The 26834-nt window shown below is 39.5% G+C and overlaps 1 protein-coding gene across 5 annotated transcripts; it reads right to left on the reverse strand.

The window, feature by feature from the left end:
- Window positions 1-643: 643 nt before the first annotated feature.
- On the reverse strand, window positions 644-26733 carry CFAP53 (cilia and flagella associated protein 53). 5 transcript variants are annotated; one of them, XM_016165016.2, is made up of 8 exons: window positions 25714-26733; window positions 21416-21645; window positions 20751-20924; window positions 16905-17208; window positions 12973-13191; window positions 9791-10007; window positions 7913-8015; window positions 644-4219 (listed from the first exon to the last, which is right to left on the reverse strand). In XM_016165016.2, the coding sequence occupies exons 1-8, from the start codon at window positions 25780-25782 to the stop codon at window positions 3991-3993; spliced, it is 1545 nt and encodes a 514-aa protein (XP_016020502.2). In that variant the 5' UTR covers window positions 25783-26733; the 3' UTR covers window positions 644-3990. The 5 variants fall into 5 exon arrangements, 4 of the variants coding, with proteins under 4 accessions (XP_016020502.2, XP_036085937.1, XP_036085936.1 ...); XR_004953727.1 differs by lacking the exon at window positions 644-4219 and adding an exon at window positions 9325-9456 and having other exon boundaries at window positions 7912-8015; XM_036230043.1 differs by lacking the exon at window positions 644-4219 and having other exon boundaries at window positions 6281-8015.
- Between the last annotated feature and the right edge of the window lie 101 nt (window positions 26734-26834).

The following is a 26834-nucleotide window of genomic DNA, read 5'->3' on the forward strand; positions in this document are numbered from 1 at the left end:
TATTTTACAAATGCTTAAGATTCCCAGGCCTAAACCTCCCCCACTCCCACCCCTCCAAAACAGGGTCAGCATTTTAGGCAGCAGAAGAGATAAAGAAAGCCGGGTGGAGATGCTAATGTCATAATCCCAGCATGGGAATGGGAGCAGAACCACTGACTCCTGAATGATGAACCACGTGGAGCAAACAGGTGAAGCTGCCCACTGGACAGTCTAAGTTGTTGTTGTTATTATTATTATTTATTTTTCTGTATGAATAACTGATCTGCTGATTATTCATACAGAAAAATAAATAATAATAATAACAACAACAACTTAGACCATTATCTCATACTATCTCCTGCTGTGCCAAAAAAAAAAAAAAAAAGCTCAAAATATATCATAGTATTCCATGCTAACAGCTAAAACTCTGAAACTACTAGAAGAAAACAAGGGAATACTTTTGTGGCCTTGGGTTAGGCAAAGATTTCTTATATATGTCACTAAACACATGATCCATAAAAGAAAAAAAAAAGACTTTATCAAAATTTAAAACTTTTGCTCTTCAAAAGACACCATTAAGAAAAATGAAGATAAGCCTTGGACTGGGAGAAAATATTTGCCAATTGTACAACTGATAAAAAAAAAAAAACTTGTATACAGAATATATAAAGAACTCTTATAATGCAGTAATCAGAAAACAAACAACCCAATTAAAAAATGGAGGGGAAATATTTAAATAGACACGTCACAAAACAAGATATATGAAGGGCTAAATAAGCCCATGAAAAGATGATCAACATCATTAGTCATTAGAGAAATGCAATTTAAGAAATAAAACGTATGCTCATTGTAGCCATGCCTGGAAATAAATCCACATATCCCTCAATTAGTAAACTGATAAATAAAATGCAGTATCTCCATACAATGGAATATTACAACAATAAAAAGGAATAAACGATCAATGCATTCAATATCATACATGGACCTCAAAAACATGCTAAGCAAAAGGCAGCAAACACAAAAGGCTACACACAGTATACAATTCCATTAATATGTAATTTCAAGAAAAGGCAAAACTATGGAGGACAGCAAGCTGATCAGTGGTTGCTTGGCACTGGGGAGAAGAGTAGAGAGTGATCGCAAACACACAGGAACTTTCTGGGTTGACAGATGTATTCTAAAACTGGATTGTGATGTTGGTGACATAGCTCACAGTGTAATTTATAATAGTGAAAAAAAAATTTTATCAAAAATCACTTGTAATGGGTGAATTTTATGAGATGGAAATTATACCTCAATATAGCTATTAAAAGTGTGTCTAAAAGAATAAATTTAAGTGGTCTAAAAACTTTCCATAAAACATAGCCTAGAAATAAAACACTTTTATTTAAAAGGAGTATCCTGCAGAAAGCTTCTCCGAATGTTCCATGTGGCATGATGTAATGAATAATGTGAACATGTAGAAGAAAGATGAGCACTTCCCAAAAGGTATTGTATTTTAATAGATTTTGGATTTCAGGAAAAAGTGTGGGTAACAGGATTAACCCATTTCCTGTTCAGAAAAGAAAAAAAAGTGCAGCTTGTTGCCAACATTAATTTTACATAAACACACTCTTTGAGGCTGACACAAATCTGACTGGTTTTCAATGTGAAAATAAAACAGAAAAACTATTCTTGGAGTTGTTTCTAAATGAACTTATCTCTAATCCTAATGTAACAGAAATGTATACGTAAATTGGATTCATGAAATGAATCTTCGGCTAACAACTGTTTAAGAAGGATGTTAATTAACATCAGGCATAGGGATGCTACGTTTCCCAGGGTTTGACATTTTCAGTGATCGAGTATTACTACATTTTGCAAATGAAAATACCACTACTAAGAACAGAAGGCTGTAAGTAGAATGATGTCATTTGTTTCCAGAGACTATCGATATGCTAGAGTGAAGCGAAAGTAATAATAAAAGCGAGACATTTTGCAGCAAACTTTGGGGGTAAGGTTAGGACTGTAATCCTCGAGTTACCTCAGGGTAAACGCTGCAGCCGCAAGCAGGGCCAGCGAGTATCCTTAGGACAGATGGGAAATGGGTTAAACAAAGGCAGCTGGGTTTCATTATTTAGGGATTCTCAGAGTCTAAATATCTCAGCTGTGCCTAATGACTCTCCAAGCAAGGGATCTAGATTGTAGACTTTTCCAAGTTTCTCTTTCATGGAATGTCTTCAAAAACTAGTGCACCGCAAAACACATTTTCATATATGAAATATGTTTTGCAGAGCAGAACCCAGGGGTAGAATCCCAAATAGAATATTGACTAAAATTACCAAGTAATTTCCTAATTGCTTTGAATGCACTTGGCTGAGAACACTTCAAGATTAATAGTTTGAGAGATGTCAACTGTTTCCCACCATAAATACAGTCCACTCATTTGTCACTCAGACCAAAAGTATGAAGGTCCTATTTGACTTTCTAACTCTACATTCAACACATCCAACCATCAGCAAATCTAGTTGGCTCTACCTCCAAAATAGAGTCAGAATCTGACCTCTCTCACAGTGCCCCAGATCCTACCCTGAACCAAGATACCAGTATTTGTTATCTATTGGGGTATCTTTCTCAGTTTCTGGGGGTCAGAAATTTGGGAACAGCTGGCCTGAGCAATCAAAATGTCAACCAAGGGCTACAGTCAGTCATCTTAAGGCTCAACTGGTGTGGGAGCTAAAGGGTCTTCTTGGCTCACTCATATGACTAGCAAGTCATGTTGCCTTTTGGTGAGAGACTTCAGTATCTCCTCAATGGGCCTCTCCAGAAGGCTTCTTGAGCATCCTCGCCTTACAACATGGCGGCTGGCTGCCTCCCCTCGGAGTGAGAAATCTGGGAGACTAAAGTGGAAGTTGCAGTGTTTTTAAGACCTAGACTTGGAAGTTACACCCTGTCACTTCTGCAGTATCCTATAGGTCACACAGGGCAGGCATGATTCAGGGTGGAAGGGGACTGGACGAGGGCAGAAATCCAGGAGGGGATCATTGGGGTCATCCCAGGGGCTGCCTACCACACTATTGTCACCTTCACTTGGGTCACTGCGATCGCCTCTTAACTGAATCCCTGTTCCCGTCTTCCTGACGTCTATTCTCAACACGGCAGACGGCAACCCTCTTACCCCAATCATGTTGCTCCTCTGCTCAAAACCCTCTAACAGCTCCCTATGCCAAGTAAAAGCCAGTCTTTACCGAGGCTCCAAGGTCTTACATCATCCGGCCCCCAATACCTTGCTGATTAATCCTCTACCACTCTCCCCTCATCACTCTATGAACGCTATGCCTCAGATGTGCACGCAGACTTTCCCCCCAGCGCCCCTATACCGGCTCTTTCCTCTGCCTGGGACGTCTTCCTTCCAGATAACCAACCACGTGGCTAGTTCATTTGAATATCACCTGCTCAACTATCACTTGACCACCAGACAAAAGAATAAAATAGCACTGCTGCCATTTGCTGCTTTATAAGCACTTTAACACTTATCTCTTGGCTTCCTCCAATTGCTCTGTCAAATCGAGACGTTTGTTTGGTTCTTGCCGAAGTCTCAGGATCCAGAATGGTGCCTGGCACGTGGGGGGCACTCAGTATATATTTGTTTAATGAATGTATAAGTGGGTTAATGATAGCGGTTGATCATCCCAGCTCCACCTGCAAAAATGCCCTGTTAATATTGTGATTTAAGCCTATGAGACAGAAGAGAAAGGAGGCAAGAGGACATGGGCATATGGCTAGAGAGATAAAAGTAAGTAGAGTTTTTAATAAATAAATAAGAAAGGGAGGCAAGGGAGTAGGTCAGGAAAATAACTGTGATATGAAGATAATTCAGATTTGTAAGTCTATAAAATCTAAAAAAGGAACAAAGTTAATTTGAAGGAAGAAAATAATGTATCATTATGCAAACTCAAAGAAGACATTTATCTATGAGTTACAAAAAAACATATAAGCACACTGTAATTAAAATATTAAAACACTGGAAGACTAGGGCGGAAGCCCCTGAGCGCACACCCTCCGCATGGGATGGATGTTCCGGGGCAGCACGGGGTGGATGCGCAGGACCTCCTGGATCTTCTCCAGGCACAGTTTGTTGGCTGCTATCCCGGCCTCCACCTCCCGGCGCTCCTCTTCCTTCTGAGCTTCCCGGGCCTGCTGCTGGTGGGACATTTGCATCTGCAGTTGCTTCCTGTACTGCTGGGCTACACTGGAGCGTCTAGGGTATCAGAGACGTCAAAGCATAAAATTATAAGAAGTAAGCATTTGGATTCATTTAGGGCGTTACGATTAAAATGCAATTCGTGAAGTCAAATTTAAATTCCCATTAAAATCAGGGTGAGTGGGGAATAGATGACAAGTTAAATAATATGTTTATTACACAATAATAATTAAGATAATCTTAAAATATTGATTTTAGGGAAGAAATATTTCGCAATGTTTACTGCAATGTGGAGAGAGTCCTTGGCCACTCCTCAATGACTGAAAAAACTGGGATCAGGCTGGGCTGCCAGTTTTCCACTCTGCTGTCTATCAGAGGGCCAAGCTCCCGCAGGGGACCTGCCGGCGACTGGGTGCGTACGTAGGCCTCATTCTGCTCAGTATTAATGAGTTAAGTTTCTAGTGTGATTATTTTTATTGTGGTAGAAAAACACATAATGTAAAATTTACTATCTTGATTTTTTTTTAAGTGTACAGTTCAGTAGTGTTAAGTATATTCGCATTGTTGTGAAACAGATCTCAAGGACTTTTTCATCTTGCAAATATGACACTCTATAGCTATCAAACAATAAAAACTCACCCGTTCCCCCTCTCACCGGTCCCTGGTAATCAGCATTCCATTTGCTGTCTCTATAAATTTGACTATTCTGGGTACTTCGTATAAATGGAATCACACAGTATTTGCTTTTTTTGTGACTGGCTTATTTCACTTAGCATAATGTCTTCAAGGTTCATCCATATTAAAGTATGTGCCAGAATTCCCTTCCTTTTTAAGGCTTAATAATATTCCATTGTATGCATATGCCACATTTAGTTTATTTATTCTTCTCCTAGTGGACATTTGGGTTATTTCCACCTCTTGGCTACTATGAATAGTGCCTCTATTAACATGGCCATACAAATATCTCTTAGAGGCCCTGCTTTCAGTTATTTTGGATATATACCCAGGAGTGGGACTGCTGGATCATACTGTGGATGAAAAAGGGGTTCTATGGAAAGTAACCCAACAAGGTGACCTGATCATAAATTCCTAAATGAGCAGGTCATGGTAGGTAGTCACACCCCAAGCATATAGCTTTTTTAATGAATGGTTGATCTTTGCCTTAAGCAAACCCTGTCCATTGTTTCTGTGCATCTAGGTTAACACATCTTTGAAATAAGCCATAACCACCCTCAAGAGAGCACATGATCTTAACTAGCCTGGAATCCAATCCCCGCCTTGCTTCTCCTACCCTCATGTAATCTTCCTAACCTTCTTTCTTTTATTCCAAAAGACACAATGAAACTGTCATTCTCCAGAGTATTTGAGATCTTGCTTCCTAGCATTTGTCAGTTTGGGTTCAAATAAACTCATATAAATTCTCTACAGGTTTAGACATTTCTTAAGTCTATAGTATGATAGTTCTATTTTTAATTTTTTGAGGAAACGTCATACTGTTTTCCATAGTAGTTGCACCATTTTATAATCGATAAGCTACATTTTTAATATCAGCTTTTATCAGAAATAAAGATTATAGCATGTATTACTTCCGTAGCACATTCTATTTTCCAAAGAGGACCGCAGGAACATCTCCCCTCCCGGCCACCCTTCTGCAATGTGAGCTTCTACTCCCCTTATCAGGAGGCGGGGATTATTTCTCCATCCCCTTGAATCTGGACGGACCCAGAGAGTATTTTATGACCAATAGAATAGGACAAAAGTGATGCCACGTCCTAAGGGTAGCCCTTAACTGGCCTCACAGTTTCCTCTTCCTGTCTCTTGGAATGCTCACTGTTGGAACTCTCCCTACCAAAACCAACTGCTACCACACTGTGAGAAACCCAAACCACATGGAGAGGCCACATGCAGGTGTTCTGGGTGATAGCAGGAGACGATATCCCAAACTACAGTTGGCAGACATGCAGCCATATGAGTAAGTATCTGAGGTGCCCACCTCAGCTGAGCCTTCAGGTGAATGTATCCCTAGCCAACATGTGACTTGAACCACATGAGAGGCTCCAAGCAAGAACCACCCACCTGAGCGCCGTCAACCAGAGAAACACAAGAAATAATCGTAACTCACTTTAAACCACAAATTTGGGGGTGTTTTATTATGCACTAATGGATGACTATAATATCTTCTGCCCACACTTTTTTTTTTAATCTTTCACTTGATCCACAAGTGGGGCAGGGAAGACAGTTGCTATTCATTAAGTCCCCCTCATATCTCTAACAACAAACTTCACAAAAATGAGAAGGAAAAACCTCCAGAGCAGAAACTGTAGCAGGAAGTCAGTAGGGTAGCTGCCCCAAAGTGGCAACAGGCTCAGGTACATAAACCATACTCCTTCTAGGAAAAAAAAAAGAGCTTATTTTTATGCATCAAATATGGGTAAGTCAGGGGGCAAGACCCAGGCACAGGAAGGGTGACCAGCAATTAGAGGAGACAGGTCCTCCTCCTTTACCACACTGGTCACCTGAATCGAGTGTCATGGCCAGCAGTTCGAAGAGACTATTACGGTCTGAGAAAGGCTGCAAGATGTCTGCCCGCTTCCTCCACCTGAGTTTGGCTGTGGTGACTGGAGAGACCTCCGTCAGAGGAGGGAAATGGTGTTTCCCAAAGCACCCAGGGCATTTCAGTTTTCCAGCCCAATGCAAAGATCCTCCTGGGGACATTTGCATGGACTCCTATCTTCATAAGCCATTTCTGCTAATTTAACTAGGCTACACTGTATTTCAAGGTTTATCTTATGGGAGGAAAAATCTTCTTGTTATTTCATTAGAATTTAGGATTGATTCATGTTTAAAAATTTTTTGGTTTTAATTTATATTATTTTTAAAGATCTTTGTGTGCAAAAAGCCACAGAATTTCACCAAGACAATGGGTGCTTGTTTTTATGTGAGATTTTATAAATTTGAGCTCTTTGTAATAGTCACATGTTGCTTAATGATGGGGATATGTGAGACACGTGTCATTAAATGGTTTCATTGCTGTGTGAACATTACAGAGTGAATTTACACAAACCTAGATGGTATAGCCTATTACACGCCAAGGCTATATGGTATAGCCTATTGTTTCCAGGCTACAAGCCTGCACAGCATGTTACTGTACTGAATACTGTAGGCCAGAGGTCCTCAACCCCCAGGCCATGAGCCAGTACCCATCTATGGCCTGCCAGGGACTGGACAGCACAGCAGGAGGTGAGCGGCGGGCCTGCAAGCGAAGCTTCATCTGTATCTGCAGCCGCTCCCCAGCGCCGGCATCACCGCGTCAGCTCCACTCACATCAGGCATTAGATTCTCACAGGAGCACCGGTCCCTGGTGCCAAAAAGGTTGGGGACCGCTGGTGTAGGCAACTGTAACACAACAGTGTTTGTGTACCCAAACATATGTAAACATAGAAAAGGTACAGTAGAAACACGGTATACAGTCCTTTCATCTGACTGACAGAGCACCAGCAATGAGTTGTTCTGCAACATGGTGGCTCAGACATCGCTAGGCGATAGGAGTCTGTCGGCTTCATTATAATTTCATGGGACCACTTTTGGCTACTCAGTCTGTCATTGGTCAAAACAATATCATACAGAGCATGACGGTACTGCTGTAAAATAATGTCAATAACACAGGAATTATGGCACATTGTCCTCCATGTTAAATATCTCTTTTTTTTGTTTCGGTGGTAAATAATAATAAAGAAAACAAAATCGTACCGTGCAAAATTCTCACTCTCTTCCCGGTTAAGCTCTTTAAGACCTGCATTTATGTATTCTTGTTCCATAGCAAGTTCTTCCTGTTCTTTTGCTTTTCGTTGCACTAAGAAACACAAAAGTAATTTTTGCTAAATGGCTTTTTTTCAGACAAGACTTGCTGACATCAATTCCATATTGCTTTTAGAAAGGCAGAGCTTAGAATAGCTGGGCTGGATCATAGATCAGTAAGGTAGTAGTCACCTCCACTGAGGAATGAACAGGGTTAAGGCTGATATGTGCTGTGATCTATAGATCATTGTTTATTTTTAAAGGATCTACGATTGGCCTTTTTCAGACCAGATTACCACTGGCACAGTTCTCACCTTTCTCTTCTTGAAGACAAATGGTTCAATTGTCATTTATGTTAACAAGAGATATTATTTATTACAAAATGACTTTTTAAAAGTATTAGTATAAAAAGCTTTTATATAAATAAGACAGACTAAAGCATGCCAGCAGACAAAATGACAAAGGAAACAGAGTTCACAAAAGAATAACTACAGCTGGGTAACATACATCTGAAAGGTACAGAGTTTGGGTCCCAAAATCCACTTATAGTAATTTATCTTAAACTATCACATTTGAGCCAAAAAAAATTATTTACAGAGATAGTAACCTGCAGTGCTAAAGTAGTAGTAAAAAAGATTCAAAACAATCTGAAGGTCCATTAGTTTGTATTTAGAGAAAATAAATTATGGTCCATTTTTATAATAAATTTCTAGGCAATATTACGAATCTTATAATTGGAAAAAAATGACTTGGAAAAATGTTTATGATAAATAGAAAAATCCAGATGTAAAACAATATATACACCATGATCATGATTTATGAGGGAAAATTATATACATAGTAAAAATACTGGAAGGAATACACCAAGTTGCAAATAGCTGCTATTCCTGAGTTGGTAGAATTATAGTTGATTTTGTTTCCTTGTCTATAAATGGTCTTGAATACTTAAATTTCTATGTTTTCTCAATATATTCTAAAACATTTATCCAGAATGAATAAAGATATCTTTTTAGCTTGTAAGCTTCCTTCTCATTCGTCAAACTCCATCTAAAATTGACCTAATTTCCAACCATTGTTCTAATTCCTGGAGCGGAAAATTAATCAACGGAACCAAGATGAGCTTTCTCTTGCAAAAACAACTCGTGTGAAGTCTAATGGTCCCCTAACAGTAAATCTGTCCATCTACCGCCTCATGGTTCATCGGGCTGGACATGAAATGGTGGAAATCTTGAGGTGGCAGTTCATCTTCTCTACAAATATTTTCTTTTGAAACCAAGCACTGTTTGAAACTGAGGGAGCACAATGGTATGCTAAGACGTGAGCAAGACAGAGTGAGAGCTCCAGAAAGAGGATTTATTACTAACATGGGAACACAGGAGACCTCTCAAGGAATGAGATGTCTGAGCTTCCTTGAAGGATGTCCAGAATTTCTCAAGAACCAACGCATCATAGGTGTACCCAAGCCAAGGTACACAGGTAGGGAGGTATGGAGACACCTGCAGAAAGAAGAGGGGTAATGAAAGGGAAGAGGGGGAAACGTGTCTGTGCCCTACCTTTTCACTGTCCTTAATTACTAAGGCATGCAGACTATTTATAGGACATACTATTCCTTTAACCCATGACTGCTCAGTCTTCCAGGATATAAAACTCTTCATATGCTTACTTCATGTATTCAAGTAAATAAGTTCTGCAAAGCAGGGATCTTGCCTTAATCCCTTCTCCATCCCTCGTAGTATTTCACACATAATACCCACTTAATATAATATTTTTAGTTACTACTTAAATTGAATTAAGGCCCAGCTAAAATATAATTATAATTCATTTCCTTACGCTTTTCTTGAACTTGAAGTTTTCTTGTACACATGACCTCGTTCACAAGTTGTTTCCTTGCCTCCTTTTCAAGTTTCAGCTGCTTGTCTTTCTCAGCTAACTTCTTTTCCTTCTCTTCCTCTATTATCCTGTCCAATTCTTTCTCCTGAGCTTTTTCTTCCCTGCGTCGCTGTGCCAAATACTGATGATATATCTTCTGTTCCCTTATAATTTCTTCCTACATGACACAAAAATTACCTCGTTACTGCTACGTGTAATAACGATATCGAGGATGTTTAAAAGCAATGTTTTAGAGTTACAACCTCAGTATTTTAGAACTGCATACTAAATTACATGCATAGATGAAATATGATGTCGAGGGTTTACTTCGAAATATTCCGAGGTGGTGGTGGGACACGGTGGGAGTATTGGGGAAACAAGAATGGCCATTCGTGGATGCTTGTTGAAGCTGGGCAAGGAACGCAGAGGGGTTCACTGTGCTATTCTTTGTTACCCGTTTGAAATGTCTTAAAATACGTTGTTGAATAAGTTCATTCAAACGTTTTCCCAAAGTGTTTCTCGAAGCGGTTCCCAAATAATTTGCAATTATACGGCTTTAATTTCATTTAAGTAGATTAAATCTTAACCTGTTAAGTCACTACTATTATTATAGCACTGTCTCTGACTAGAAGATGCATCACCTGATCCTTTATAATAGTCATTCTCAATCTTAGCTACACTTAGGAATCACCTGGGGAGCTTTAAAAGGTAGTAAGGGCTGAGTCTCATCCCCAGAGATTCCTATCTAAGGAACAGCTTTTAAGTCCCCCAGGTGATTTTAATGTGCATCTAAGGCTGGGAACCGGGTTTTGTAACAAAACGTTTCCAGTTGGCTTCTCCATCTTGCATGGTATTATGATTTTCATGGAGGCTGAATCAATCACCAGTGGCCAATGATTTAACCAATTATGCCTGTGTAATGAAGCTTCCACGAAAATCCAAAAGGAGAGGGTTCAGAAAACTTCCAGAACACTTTCATGTTCCGCTGCGCTGGGCCCCAAACAACATGAGGACAGAAGCTCCGTTGTTTAGGACCTCACCCTATGTATCCCTCATCTGGCTGTTCATTCGTATGCTTTAATATCCTTTGTAATAAAGCTGTAATCTAGTGAGTAAATGGGTTTCTCTGAGTTCCGTGAGAAGCTCTAGCAGTTAATCAAACCGAAGGAGGGAGTTGTGAGAACCTCTGATTTATAGTTGGTCAGAAGTACAAGCAACCTGAACTTGTGACTGGCATCCTGAGTTGGAGCAGGTTGTTGGAAGCTCCAATTTGTAGCCAGTTGTCAGAAGCACAGTTAATAACCTGGGCTTGCAGTTGGCGTCTGAAATAGAAACTGGTCTTGTAGGACAGCCTTTACCTATGGAATCTGATGCTATCCCTGGGTAGTGTCAGAATTAAGTTGAATTGTAGGACACCCAGCTGGTGTCCCAAGCATTGCCTGGCAGTATGGGGGGCAAACCCCTACATCCACACATTGAAATTGGGTTCAGAGTCTTTAACACTCTACATTTTATGTTATCAGAAAAACACAAATTAGTATTATTTTTCCTTTTTCAGGCTCGCCCTGCTCTCCTCAACCCTCTCAAGCTACCCTTCAACCCCACCTTGGAGTCTCCTAGTCCTCTTCAGTTCTATGCCCAAGGGCTCCCCAAAATCTCTCGATGCCCCCAATCTTTCTCCCCAAAATGAGGGGTAAAATTTTTATTCATATTTAGGTTCACAAGATTGAAATCTTTATCCCACAAGTGAGCATGGGTACATAATTAAATTCTAATTAGGACACTATCAATATCCTATTTAGCCACATAGCTTTTGTGCCCCACAGTCCAGAAAAACACAAATTAAAATAACAATGAGATACCACTACACACCTATTAAAATGGCCAAAGTCCAGAACACTCACAACAGCAAATGCTGACAACAATGTAGAGCAACAGGAACTCTCATTCATTGCTGGCGGGAATGCAAAATAGTACAGCCACTTTGGAAGACTGTTTGTCAGTTTCTTATAAAACTGAACATATTCTTACCATATGGTCCAACAATCATGATGCTCTTTGGTAATTTGGTACCCAAATTAAAAACTTACATCCACACAAAAACCTGCGCATGAATGTGTACAGCAACTTTACTCATAATCACCAACACTTGGAAGCAACCAAGGATGTCTTCCAGTAGGTGAATGGCTAAACTGTGGTACATTCACACAATGGAATATTATAAAGTGCTAAAAGGAAATGAGCTATCAAGCCATGAAAAGATGTGGAAGAAACTTAAATGCATATTACTTAGTGAAATAAGCCAATCTGAAAATGCTACATACTAAGATTCCAACTATATGATATTTTGGAAAAGGCAAAACTATGGAGACAGTTCTAGGCCACTGAAACAGCTCTGTATGATACTGTCATGGTAGATACATTTGTCCAAACCCATAGGATATACAACACCACGTGGACCTTGACGTAAACTATGGACTTTGGAGGATAATGATATCAATATACGTTAATCAATTGGAACAAATGTACCACTCTGATGGGGGATGCCGATAATGGGGAAGACTATGCATGCGTGGGGGCAGAGGCATATGGGAAACTTCTGTATCCTCTGCTCAGTTTTGCTGTGAACCTAAAAAGGCTGTAAAAAAAAATAAAATATAAAAAAAAATAATACTATAGGAAAGGCACTATGCCCTTGAGTGTTCAATACAAATTTCAAAGGAAACAGACAGCTAGATAAATACTGGAATGTTTTTCTCTTCTCTTTTTGCCTGATAAAACTTTACAGATCCTTCAATGTCCAACTCAAATACCACTTTCTCAGTGATGTCTTCCCCAACTTCCAGGCATACTTACTCCACTTCTTGTGATCTCATCCGGCTATCCCAGTGCTAAACACGTTACAGGAGTTCCCAAAATTCCGTGAGCAACAGAATCACCTGGAGGAGCTTGTTAAAACAGACTTCTTGCTCCTGACAAGATCTGGATTTACAGATTCTGATTCGGGAGCCTACGAATTTCTCTATCTTCCATCCTCCCAGATGATGCTGATGCTGTTCACTCTATATGTGGTTGGCTCCCATAAGACCGACAGCCCAAGGATTATCATACGGCTCATAGTAGGCACTGAATAAACATCTTACTCTTTTCTGCTTCTTTTTATCGGCCTCTTCCTGTAAGTCTTGCAGGGCTCTTTGTACGAGCTTCATGTCCAAGTCCTGCTCTTCTCTGTATTCCTGCTGAATATGTTCTATCTTCTCTTGGAGAGCTTTTTGCAAAGTGGTCCTAATTTCCTGTTTTGTCTTCTGTTTCTTTAGCTTCTCCTGCTCATTCTCAAGTTTCACCTGAGCTTTGTCTTTTTCCTAAGGTAAAACAATAATGAAGACAATGCATCAGTACAGCTGGACAAAACAATAAATTAATGCATTTCATTCAAGCGACAGGAATAAAGGGTTTCTTAGAAATATACACACCTGGATTTAGAGGGACTATAAGAAATAAAACTCATCTTGTCATTTCCGAGTCAGCAATAAACCTTTGTAAAATTTCTCTGTATGTGTAATTATAAAGTAATAAATAGTTGTTCAAAATGCAAGAAAGTATGAAGAGAAATCACCTTTAAACCCAGTACTCATCACTCACCACTATGCTTAAGTTTTCAGTGTACTGGACTTCTAGACTTTACACTTCTATGCAAATCTGCAATCTGCTCGTCTTGATTTGGATACATTAGCAAACAACAATAAGAGTCCAAACACAGAAATGTGCACATTAGCTAAATATACAAAACTAAACTTTCCGCATTTAACTTTTTACAAATATCCCTCCATTCCTCTGACCTTTTCATCTTTCTGACCCTCCTGGCTGGCTTATTGCCTGGCCTGTCAAGCAGTTTTAACTAGGGTATCAATGTTGCGGGGCATTGTGGGTTTGGTAGAAAATCTGTGGATGGTGTAATGGAGGCATTAGTCCTCCTGCCAGAGACAGCTGAGCTCTCCTGGAGGGATAAGTACTTGTCCAGCTGAGACAGGAGATAACGTAGTAATACTGAGGATGAAATACAAATCCCAATTTGACTTGATTCAACAGCCATGATTACTGGTTTATGAGAGGAGGGGAGGTATGTACTAGACTTCTCCATTAATGCCATGAGCAGTACATCCCCACTGAAATGTAAAGATCAAATGAGATAACATAAGTGACTGTATCTGGCAGTATCTAAAGAAAAGCAATGGGTAGCAAAGATGAAAGCCAGGCCACACTTTTTAAAAAGATAAACCATGCGAGGAGGAAGCAATTAGCCAAATCCAGACTAGGAGACAGGTGGAGAAGGGATAGAGAAAACATGTTCAAGACTAAGAGACGGAAAGTGTTTTGCCATGTTTTGGCCTCACCGGGATAGTTCTAATTTAGCATCTGTTGTGCCACTGTCATGAACTGATCGCGCCCCTTCCCGCCTTAAATGTGCCCCGGTTTGAATAAACAACAAGTCGTCACTCTTTCTAAAAGAGACTTATAACCACCATGTTCAGATTCTGATTTAACAGCAAATAATTCAGACAATGATGGAAATTCGATGCTGATTTTAGATGATAAAAATGAATTATTATTAATTTTTTTAGGTCTGACATTGGCGTCGTGTAAGAAAATGTCCTTAATTGTGTTGTTGCTGAGATGCACTAGTTGAGATGTATTTAAGGGGGAAATGAGATTTCTGGGATTTGTTTCAAAACATGAAAACGGAGGGGACAGAAAAGACAGGAGAAACCAATACGGCAAAATGTTAAGCTGCTGAAACTGGGAAACGGGTACATGGAGATTCATTTTGCCCATTGCATTTAAAGTGTTCATAATAAAACATTTAAAAAGGTGGAATTTATGTAACATTCTCAAAAATCACAAAATAATAGTGACGAATAACACATCAGGGGCGGCCAAAGGTTAGGGTTGAGGGAGTTTGAAACTATAAAGGAGTAGCTGGAAGTAGTTTCTCTGGGTGATGGAACAGTTGTGTGTCCTGATTTTGGTAGTGGTTACGTAAATCTATCCATGTGATAAAATTCCATAGAACTATACCATTCCCCCGAAGAGTGCACGTAAAGACTGGTGAAATTCAAAGAAGATTTTAGTTTAGTTAAATAAGGACTAATTTTAGCTGAAAGTATTATATCAATGTAAATTCCCAATACATACATACATACACACATACATACACACACACATACATACATACATACATACATACATATGTACAGGAATGTTTGGTTATAAAAGGGCACATAGGAACTCTCTACTATTTTTTGCAACTTCTTGTGAATCTAGGAGTTCAAAAAAAATTTTTTTTAAACGTTTTGAAAGAAGTGTAGAAATAGATAGCTAACTGTGTGATAATAAAAAATAAATATTTGATCTTTGTCCTAGTTCCTAACACATAGCTCCTAAAACCCTTGGAATCACCGAAGTGATAAGACTATCTTTTGTACCCTAAGATGACTGGTGGCTGGAACTTCAGGATGGAGGCTGGTAAACAGAAAGACCAAACCATGTGATCAGAGGTTTGGAACTTTCATCTCTGTCCTTTGACACCCAGGGAGGAGAGAGAAACCGGAAATGGAGGTCAATCACCTGTAGTCAGTGATTTAATCAATGATGCCTACATAACGAAACCTCCATAAAAACCCCAAATTAAAGGGTTCAGAGATCATCTGGGTCAGTGAACATATCAGGTGTTGGGAACGTTGCACGTCCAGAAAAGGCATGGAAGCTCTGTGTACCACCTCCCATACCTTGCCCAATGCATCCCTTCCATTTGGCTCTTCCTTTTATATCCTCTACAGTAAACCAGTAATGGAAAATAAAGCATTTTCCTGACACCTACAAGTTGTGTTAGTGAATCATCAAACTTGAGTGACAGTCATGAGAACCTCTGACTTTGTAGCCACATTGGACAGAAGTGTAGGTAACCTGGGGACCCACTAAATTGTGACTGGTGTCTGAAGTGGGGGCAGTCTTGTGGGGCTGAGCCCTTAAACATGTGGAGTCTGACAACATCTCTGGGTAGTTAGTGTCAGAATTAAATTGAATTGTAGGACACCTAGTTGGAGTCCACACAAAATCAGAGAATTGGTTGGTGTGAGAAAAAAGCCAGAAAAAAGCCACATACGTGGTACCAGAATGCCAGGAGTAAAAATGGCTCACTAGGTATCTTACCAGAGGTTGGCGATAGATATAGATATATAGATATATATATATATATGTATAGATATATATAGATATATAGATATAGATATCTATAGATATAGATATATAAAGATATAGATCTATATATCTATATATCTATATATATATGGCAGTCTGGGGGCAACCATTTTGATTGTCTTAGAGAAGCTAAAATATTTATACATCTTTTACTAAACTCTTTGAAAGAAAACAGTCTCAAACCCAGAGAAGGCTTCTAGGACTCTGAAATACTTGACATCTGTTATGGTTCCAAATTTCAATACTTGAGATTACCCAGGAAAACGATACCTTTTCCCTAAATTTAGTGGTAATAAAGTATCAGTTGCTGAAAGCTTTATAAACATATAAAATTGCTACTTTTTCAAATGTTTTCACATGTTTCCAGTGATAGCTCTAACTTCTCTACAGTAGGAATAGTGATCTTGTTGAAATGAAATTAAATTATCGATATTGGTGGCCAGAGGGCCGAGGTAGCTGTTGTACAGCACTTTTTCATAGGATTTGGAAACTGTCAATTTCTATATCAAAGAATGGTAAATGTTGCCAGATTGTCACCAGACCTCCGCAGTACAGCCAGTGATTATCCCATTTCATCCTCACGACAAATGCCTTTTGCTTCTTTTTTCATATGAAGAAACTAAGTCACAATAGTGAAGTAACGTGCCCTATACGATGGGATGGCACTATTCGCTGGGCCTTGAAACGCCCGGCTCTGACCATGTTGCCCTGTGAACCAGCCCAGGCCATCAGGTAAACCGTACAGTAACGGGCCCGCAAACTGTGTCGCGCACCCACTGAGTTGATCCTCCCGCGACAAGCATTCTAACCGGCCCACCAGAAAGCGCGCCTCTTCTTCCTTCAGCTGCTGCGCTGCCCGCCTCTGCGCCTGGAGGCCCGTGATCTGGGCGTTCAGCCCCAGGCGTGTGTTCTCCACCAGCTCTTTCTGTCTCCTCGCCTCTTCCGCTTCTCGCTTTTCCTTGGCTAATCGGTCTTCCTCCCAGAGCTTTGCGAACATCTGCTCTTCCACCAGTTTTCGCCTTCTCAGCTCCTCATTAAACGCAATCTGTGCTCTCCGCTCCTCGCACACCTTCTTCTGATGGATATCCAACAATTCAATACGGAGCTCCTCACAGCGTTCTCTGAAAGGAGAATTTTTAAAAGGCAAAGCCAAGCTTTTCATGAGACCCTGTGCTCATTTAGGCACATACCTGTACAGACAGACACTAAAGTAAGAAAAGTAAAAGATCTGGATGTAGGAATGTGAGGGGGCGGCCTGGGGGTAGGTGCCATGGTGTCACAGACAAAATACAGGCACTGGAGTGAGACCCAGTGTGAATCCTAGTTTTGACATTTCTTATGTGAACTTGAATCAACAACTGGACTTCTCTGAGCCTGTTTATCTGTAAAACCTTTCGAGTTTCTGGTGAGGAAGGATCAGAGATAATGGCTGTAAATGCCCGGTAGATAAGAGGAGTTCGATAAATGGTAACTATTATTATCACTGTAGTGGAAAGACAAGAGAGAAGGTCCCTGCAACATTACAAGTGGATTCAAGCTTTGTTGAGGAGAGACCCCACATGCACATCCAAGGATAGATCCAAGGTTAGAGCCAGCATAGCATGATGAAGCTTCCCTGGTGCCCCTGGGCTCACTCCCAGGCAGGGCACATGCCACGGAAGGGGCTCCTCCCAGAGCTGAGAAAACAGCCCTATTGTTGCCTTTTCACACCCACACTTATGTCACCATTCAAGAAATGGTCTCTCAGTAAGTGTTTAGACCTCATCCTTTCTTTCAGTCTTAGTAATTCAAGTCTCTTCAAAAGTTCTTTAATGAGCCCTTCTTAAATTAAAGGGCTGTGATTTTCAACAGTGTCTACACTTTAGAATTACTTATGGATATTTTCAAAATCCTACTCTCCACGTCTTCCCTCCCCTACTCCCAGACCAGAATAGCTAAATCAGAGTATCTGGGGGTAGGACCCAGGCAACTGTATTTTTTTAGAGTGCCTCAGGGGGTTCTGGCAGACAGCCAAGTGTGAGAACCTCTGATTGAAGTCAATGTTTATCAACAAGTCTTCCTGTTTTCTAAATCAAAATCAGCGTCAAGAAGCTGAAGTTTAAGAATGGGCACAATAAAGAACTTTTGATGAAATTTTAGTTGCTAAGACTGAAAGAAAGGATAAGATCTAAACTCTTATTGTAAGAGTGATTAATACCTCACAAATTGACACTTATTAAATACTATTAAGTACTGTTCACCATTTGACCAGGATTAGTCTCATTTCCCTAACTAAACTGGAATCTCTGTGAGTTATGGGACTCAGGAATACATTCCAGGAATACATGCCCCATGTTACCTACCCCATGCCCAATAAATAATTATTGATTTAACTGATATACAGTCGGTCATGCTTATTAGCAACATAAATGATACAAAGCAGTTACCCATATTCTGTGGAAAGCTCAAAGATAACAGAAGCTAAAATGACTAGGTTACCAGAGAAACAAAACACTTTAACAATGAAAAATGAATTCACTTGTCTGAAATTCATCAGTGAAATTCTATCAGAATTGACCATGATAATTTAATACTCTAGGAAAGTTGTTCAATAAATAAAATTCTAAAGCCTAAGAATAACAAGTACGGCTTTCTTCCTAACTACAAAACAAATACATAGTCATAGCAGAAAAACTGTATGTATATAGAAGAGTATGAAGACACTAAAAATACTTAATCCCACTACCAAGAGATAACTGCTATTAACATGTTAGTGTATTTCTTTCCAGTCATGTGTCTGCATTTTTATTAGAACTGGGATCATTCTGCATAACTATAAACCTATATCAATAACTTCTTGTACTTTAATTTTTCTATCTAATGTTATATTAGGAATGTTTCCTCATGAAATATTTTTAATAATAATTCCTAACTTCAAAACTTTATTATAGTTCACTAAGCTCTGTAACATAGGATGGAGCTGATAAATATATCATAGTTTATTGAAACATTTCCCTATTCGATGAACATATAGGTTACTTCTGACTTCTATTGTAATGTTGCAGTGAATACTCTTAAATGTAGCCCTTCCTGCTTGTCTCTGATGATTTCCTCAAGGCAATTCCCCTCCTTCATATAAAATCAGAGTACAAAAATGTTGTTAAGGCAGTTGATGATGCATGTTGTCAAGGAAGCCAGAATTAACACTTCATGAAGGTGCCCATATCAAGTATTTCTTTAAACCAGTAGGTCTTTAAATGTTTTTAATTATGTATCCTTTTCAGTAAAAAAAATTCTACGCACCTACAAATATGATTATTACTTATAAACTATATGAAGTTACTACTAACAAATTATTAAATACATGCAAAAACAAAAATTAAAAAGAGATGAGATAAAGATGAATATCAAACATTTTTCCCCTAAATCTTAATGATTCACCTATTCACTTGACCTTAAGAAGTCTTGATTTAGGATGCTCACTTTTATCGACAGATAGATAGAACAGCTACCTATTGTAATGATAAAAATCATTGACAAGAGGAAAACTTTTTGTTTGTGAGTGCTTTCCATGATCCTTCCACACATAAAATCTTATTTCATCCTCACAGACATCTTACGGCTTAGATGTAGCAGCAAGTATTATCCCCAGTTAAGAGTTAAAACAATTGAAACCCAGGGAGCCTAAGTGTCTTCTCAAGCCACATAGCCAGTAGTAGTGATATTATTAGCAACAGTTTACTCAGTGCTTATTATTTGCTAAACACTTTATATGTATGTACTGTTTTAACCTTCATAAGAACTAAAGTTACAATGAACATTATTGCAAGTTCGTTTTTATTATTATTATCCCCAGTTTACAGGTAAGAAAATGGAGGCACAGAGAGGTTAGGCATCTGAGATAAGTTCCTACATTTCATACGTGGTAGAGTTGGGAGGGAAGAGCTGGTAGGCTGAGCCTAGAGTTTAGGTCCTTTGGCACTTCATTATATCACCTCTGCTAGTAACTGACAAAGGCAAGACCCTCAAGAGTTCTGATCATGTATCCTAGGGTATCTGTTTAATAAAAACATCCCCAAAACAAATGTTATTCGGCATAAAAAAAAAAGAAATCTTGCCATTTGAGACAACGCAAATGAATCTGGAGGACATTATATGAAGTGAAATAAGCCAGAAAGAGAAAGACAAATACTGTAATTCACTTATATGTGCAATCTAAAAAAAAAAAAAAATTAAGTAAATTCCTATACTGAACATATATAGAAATGAAGAGTAGAATGCTGGTTGTAAGGGGCTAGGGTAAAAGGTGAAGAAATGGGGAGATGTTGGTAAAAGAATATATACTTTTCTTCAGTTATAACATGAATGAATAACTTCTGGGGATCTAATGTACCAGTATGGTAACTATAGGCAACAATACTGTATCATATACTTGAAATTTTTTAAGAAAGGAAATCTTAAGTGTTCTTACCACAAAACAAAGCAAAACAACAACAACAACAACAACAAAAAAAACCCCCGATGTCCACATTATTCAATGATGTGTACATAATTAGCAAGACTTAAAAGTACAACTACCATGTACATCCTCTTAAGGCTACACTTTACTGTAAATTACCATCCCTAAATCTTGTTTAATACACCAAGTTCAGATTCTGTGTGTGTGTTTTTCTGACATCATTACCTGAATTGCTGGTCTAACTTTTCTGCCACAAAATCTTGTCTCTCTTTTTCTTTCTTCTCTTTTAATAATCTGGTTTTATCTTTCATTCTATCTTTCTTCTCCTCAACTGTTTCTTCTTTCAATTGCATTTCGGTGAAATACTCATTTTCTTCTGATGCTAAAAGCTCACGTAGCCTGAAACAAAATGAAAAAAAAAAAATTAAAACTGTGATGCCACATGCATCATTTACTGATTTTCATTTTGATAAATTTAATTCAGAATTACATGTTTAATCATAAATTTTATTAGATATAAAAGATAATTGCAGTCTTCCATAAAATAAAACTAGTTGTCATTTAAAGCAATAAAGAGACTGATCTGTGCCGTATTTTATTTGATAAAAAACGGATGAAATATATAATGTTCATCTTCAACAAGGGAAATAAAATGAGCAGATATTAATAAAGTTAACAAAATATAAAACAATTATTCTTTTGCTATCATAAAAATGTAGGTTATATCACAAGTGAAAATATAAATAAGCAAAAGCTATTAATTTGATAGAAATATGAATATCTCAACTATGATTCTTACTATAAAATTCACTTGAATTTTGATTGGTCAATCTTAAGTTGTGGCTTTAGGACTATTTCATAGTTTTGGTCATCAGGTTTGTGAGCCTTACTTATTTCGCCTTTCTTCAGTGTTGATGATAAACCCTTGCATGGCATCGTTGATTCTTGCTTTCACAAGACTATCCACAAACTTGCGATCATTGTGCTGGTCCCACTCAACTTTCAAGCGATCCCTCTCCATTGCCTTAATGGACTCCAAAACAGCATGATGTTTCTGGTAACTGCGTTGGATCCTTTCCAGTTGTTGCTCAGCCCCTTGACTTTTAGGATGCTTGGCTCTCTGAAAACAAGTAACAGCTATCACTTATAACTGCTCTAAAATTAATAGCAAATTTTCAATTAATAAAGGCCTTCACCAATACTCAATTAAAATGTGGTATATACAACTAATACATCCTGCTACAACTGCAAACAGCTTAAATGCCTATGGTATAACTTGTATGATTCTTTTGAACCTATACCCAAGACGTCATCAAATCAGTCTCAAATATTTCTCAAGTACTATTTAAGTAAAAGTTCATGAAATAATAAAGTAAAAAATTTAAACAGGACTCTACAGATTATCTAGTTAAACAAGAGACATTAACTGATTTGCCCGAGGTACTTTAAATAGGGCAGACCTGGTTAGAATAAGAATTAGAGGTCTTCTCATCCCTAACCTTGATTTTGCCCCCCAATATCCCATTGTTTCTCAAGGGTAGACAGCATAGTTACCACCATCAAAATACTTTCAATTAAAAGGGGCTACTATCTAAGTACAGTTAACTCTTGAACAACATGAGGATTAGGGGCACTAACCCCCATGCAGTAAAAATCCAATTGTAACTTTTGACTCCTCCAAAACTTAAGTCATTCCTCAGTGTCCACAGAGAATTGGTTCCGAAACCCACTAAAATCTGCAGATGCTTGTCCCCTATATAAAATTGCATAGATCAATGCATAGATCAATGCCCTCTGCAGTCCCAGATTTCCAACTGTGAATCAAAAATAGTACAAGTATTTATTGAAAAAAAAAATCCATGTATAAATGAACCTACACAATTCAAACCCGTGTTGCTCAAGGGTAGACTGTATATAGAATGTACATAAAGTGAGTTGTAGCAAGAGGAAAAGAAAGAGGAAGAAAGGGAAGAAGGAAGGAAAGAAGAAAGGAAGGGAAAAGGAAGGAAAGAAGGAAGAAAAAAAAGAAGGAAGGAAGAAATGGAGGGAGAGAGGAGAGTAAGAAGGAAAATTTATGATAAAAGGGGGGAAAACACTGGTGGTAGAACTTTATTTCTATTTCTTTTGTGCCCAGAAGTTTAATGCAAGGGCTGTGCTCCCGACGTTTTGGGTAACTTGAATTTCTCTCAATATGTTCAGTTTATACCAACATCCACTCAAAAGTTGGAAATGTGTACATAATTTTGAATACATAGTAATACGTTTAATAAAATCGCATGGACGATATCTTTTTCATTTCTGTATTCCTAGCATTGAGCACGTCTACCTCTGTTGGGTTCTCAGTGTGAGAGAGCAGGAAAGGAAGGAAGGAAGTTGGGAGAGGGAGAGAAGTGGGAAGAGAGAGGACGTGAGAAAGGAAGAGAGAGAAAAAGACAGACAGACAAAGTTAGTTTCTGGGTGGGCTTGATGTAATTTCTGCTCTTCCTAGAGCTACCATGAAATCCATTATTTTGAGCTTTGTTTGTATTTCTGGCCAGTGTTATCAGGTCATCCTTAGGTGAGCAAAGAGACTCTGGGGTGCTGATTTACAGTAATAAAACTCATAACTCATATGGCAGAGAGTCAATTTGATCATTTACACTTAAAACATCACTGTCAGGACTACCTGAATACTAGGATTGGGTCTTGGTAAACGAGTCTCCTGGGAAAAGAAAATCGACATTTGAACACAACTTGATAAAGATTCAGGGTTCAGCATACATATAGAGGTACCTAGATTTAGTTGAATAAGGCAGGGCTGTGGTGGGTTGGAGGCAGATGATGTTGGGGCTTATATCCTGGGAAGAAGCTAATCCGTATCAGAAATATTGAGTGTCTAGAGCCAGTTAACAAATTACTGTTCTATAATACATATAGCATTTTACAAATGCAGACCTAGTGAAAACAAAGCAGGGCAGTGTAAAGACTACACCTTGGGAAGGATATACATAAGAACTCAGGCTCCCAATAGACATACAGGCTAAGAACAGGAATCAAGCACCAAGATTATCAAGAATCAATTGTCTTAAATTATCAGGGCAAGGACCAGGCTCTGAGGTACATTTTGGCTGAAGAGGGGACTAGGTTAGAGGGTGGTGAGAAAGAGCCAGAGCAGCAGCCAGGGGGTCAGGAAGACCTTTAAGGCTCGGGGCATCCTGGGCAGGACTCCATGGTCATCAGGAAAGACCAAGTCTCTGAATATAGTATAACCTGGAGTTCTTTAACAAGGTAACGCCAATCCATGCACAATCTGGGCATTAGTCACAACCTGCATTGTTTGACAGAAATATAATGTAAACTATCTGTAATTTAACATTTTTCAGTAGCTGCATTTTAAAAAATAAAAAGAAACAGGGGAAATTAATTTTAATAATATATTTTATTTAACCAATATATCCAAAATATTATCATCTCAACATGTGACTAGGCATATTTCAAGGGTTCAAAAGCCATGTGTGGATATTGGACTCTAAACCACGCTAAAGGCAGGAGAACAAATAATTTTATAACTACCTTGTATTTTCAAAGTCACTGAAGGCTATTGTTACTATAATATCTCAAATTATACTTTCTAGTATTACAGTTTAATGTATTAAAGAACAATGTCTTACACACTAGGTTTGATCTGACCTCTACTCCTCCACCCATGATCACAAAAAAAATGTCCTCCTAAAACACTATTTTGAGAAGTAAATAACTGGGTCCCTAGGAGGCACTCACCAAATAGCTGCTCGTTTCACCTCTCCATTACTTCAGACATTACATTTTTTATTGCTTTCTCTTGGAGTTCTTCAGCATCCAAGTCTCGTCTATGGTGGTTTTTATTCTTCCACCACAACTCTGCAACCTCTAACATCCACGCTTCTTCCTACATTCTTACTACATTCTGACATCTGAGGTGCACCAATTCTGAGGTCTTCCTTTTCCTTTTTATTATTCTATGCGCTCAAAGTATTAAGTAGGCCTGCTTCTCTAGTTCAGTGGTAAGTTGATATAATATAAATTCCCAACATATGTGATGGAACCTGACCAATGGCATCAGCCCCTGAGCTCTGTGTTTGGATACTGAACTTAAGTAGATTAGTTTCTGTCCCTTACGAAGTCTGTAATTATCACCTTGAACCCTTCAGTCTGTAGAAGCCTCCACTGTACTTATTTACAGACCCAGATCCTACAGTCCTTGGACCTAAAGAAGAGGGAGTAGGTCTATAGAGAATTGCTACATGCACCATGGAGCATAAAAGAGTATCCTCCATTATTTCACAGACAATATAGCACATCATTACCTACTGTTAACCTTTAATGGTTCTATGCATGAGCAAGTCATTTCTACAATTAGATGATGAGCAACTTGAGGCAGGGATCAGACTTCCACAGAAGGGTGGACCTTCCAGGGTCATTGTATTCACCCTTGTATCTCCCACAGTGCAGTGAACACAGCAGGTACTCAAGTAATACCCTATAATTGCCCAATTACACATAGAGACTTTCTAGTCTGTAGAAACAAAGGAATCCAGGTGCATGGACCAAGTGTCTGGGGTTCTGAGCTGGACCCATAAAATTCTGCAGTAGGCAGCACTCCCCCAGTGGCTGACCACCACCCCAGCCTTATAAGCAACAAATGGTCCTATTTCCATCCACGCCTGCAGGGACACTTCTGCTACAGTTGAATTCACACAGGAGGGGCTCTATAGCCACTCACAACCCCTCACAGCCCAGACAATTTTCCCAGGGTGAGGGATATGCCCAAGATCACAAAGCTGAATCATGGCCAACCCGGACTCCAGATTTCCTGCTGCCTGGCCCAGCACCCTTTCTGTGACACACATTCCACATCACAAGGGCCCGACCTCCTTTGGGTGTCTTGGAGACTGAAAACCCTCAAGATCCCAAGTGGTGATTCTCCAAATAACGATTCTAAATATTGTAACTGACGCAAGGGACTGGAGGGCGTAGGGGAGGGATGGAGTAAGCGAGCTTTTAGTTAGGTGAGCGACCTTATCCTTTCTTCTTTCAAAATTTAACCCACTTCATCAGGCGCCTGCTTCCCTTGAGAGCTCGGGCTGGGGGTCAAGTTGGGATCAGCTGGGCCTGGAGTGACAGCAAAAGCAGAAAGCGGTAGGGTCCCACACACACATCCCGTGCTTACCACAATCACCACTTTGGGAGTGGGGCCCTTAACCTCCCGCTGTACGATGCCAAACCGCTGGCTGTACATTTTCGCGTCCCCTTAGGATGGGGGCAGCATCCACCGCAGTTACCAAACCTCGGCGACCTACAGGACCAGCTTCCGCGACACACAGAAGTCTGGTTGCCAGGGTCCGTGTAGCTGGGTTAGCGCCCGGTGAGTGGGCGGAAGTTGGTCCCGTCACCATGGTAACCATCGAGGCCGGCACTCACAACTTCCTCTTGGAGCGGAAGAGCTGAGACTGCACGGTCTTCACCCCGCCCTTGCCAGGCCTCCTGCCGACCTCTCCCCCTTCCTCCAGGATTCGTCAGAATAGCAGGAAAAAAAGCCTCCTTTACCAGCAGTGAAGTCGAAGATCTAATTATATTCCAATTGACTGTGCTATTTATATCCTGTAATCGGTCTAAATGCATGAGAAAGGTTAGTGGACATTTCGTGGCAAGGTTTAATTTCGTGGTCATCTAAAGGTTAATCTTTACGTAAATCACCACAGGACAACCTTCTATTTGTGTAGTTCTTTACAGCAATTTGCAAGGTATTTTCACACATAAACGTTTGAGAGTCACATATATTGAGTTGATGGTACAGCAGGTCTTATCTTATTACAGCTAAGACAAGGCTCAAAGAGCCTAATTGCCTTGTCTACCCAACCAGTAACAATAAACCTGTTATTAATAAAATCTTATTGCACTGGGCATAAACCAGGGCTTAGACTCCAGGTACCCTATGATCAAGGTGATCAGATGGGCTAGTAGTGCAGTGACATGACTGGCTGGGCACAATAAATACCAAGAGTCTGAATCAAGGGTCACAGTGGACCAGGGTCAGGACATGTGGATCAGAAGTGCAGGTAATCAGGCCCTGAGAATCTGGATTCCAGGCAGGGAACCTAGAAGGGGCCTTCAGCACAGATGGAGACCACCTCTGTACTTCCAGCCAAGAGCAAGGTAGTAGTTAATACCTAAAAGCCAGTTATGAATGACACTTTGGTACTCTCATTCTAAAGTGGGGGTGAGCATCTAACACCAGCATATATAGAGAGCACAGAAGAAATTCAGTACCTAGTCATTGTCTTGTAACAA

Source organism: Rousettus aegyptiacus, unplaced genomic scaffold (genome assembly GCF_014176215.1).
Source record: "Rousettus aegyptiacus isolate mRouAeg1 unplaced genomic scaffold, mRouAeg1.p scaffold_m13_p_12, whole genome shotgun sequence".
Lineage (NCBI taxonomy): Eukaryota > Metazoa > Chordata > Mammalia > Chiroptera > Pteropodidae > Rousettus > Rousettus aegyptiacus.

Coding starts and splice junctions, on each gene's coding strand:
- CFAP53 (XM_036230043.1), bottom strand. CDS start 25,782: ATGTACAGCCAGCGGTTTGGCATCGTACAGCGGGAGGTTAAGGGCCCC. Junction 21,646..25,713: donor CTCCCAAAGTGGTGATTGTG/GTAAGCACGGGA, acceptor ACTTGTTTTCAG/AGAGCCAAGCATCCTAAAAG. Junction 13,192..16,904: donor AAGAAGAGGCGCGCTTTCTG/GTGGGCCGGTTA, acceptor GTTTTACCTTAG/GAAAAAGACAAAGCTCAGGT.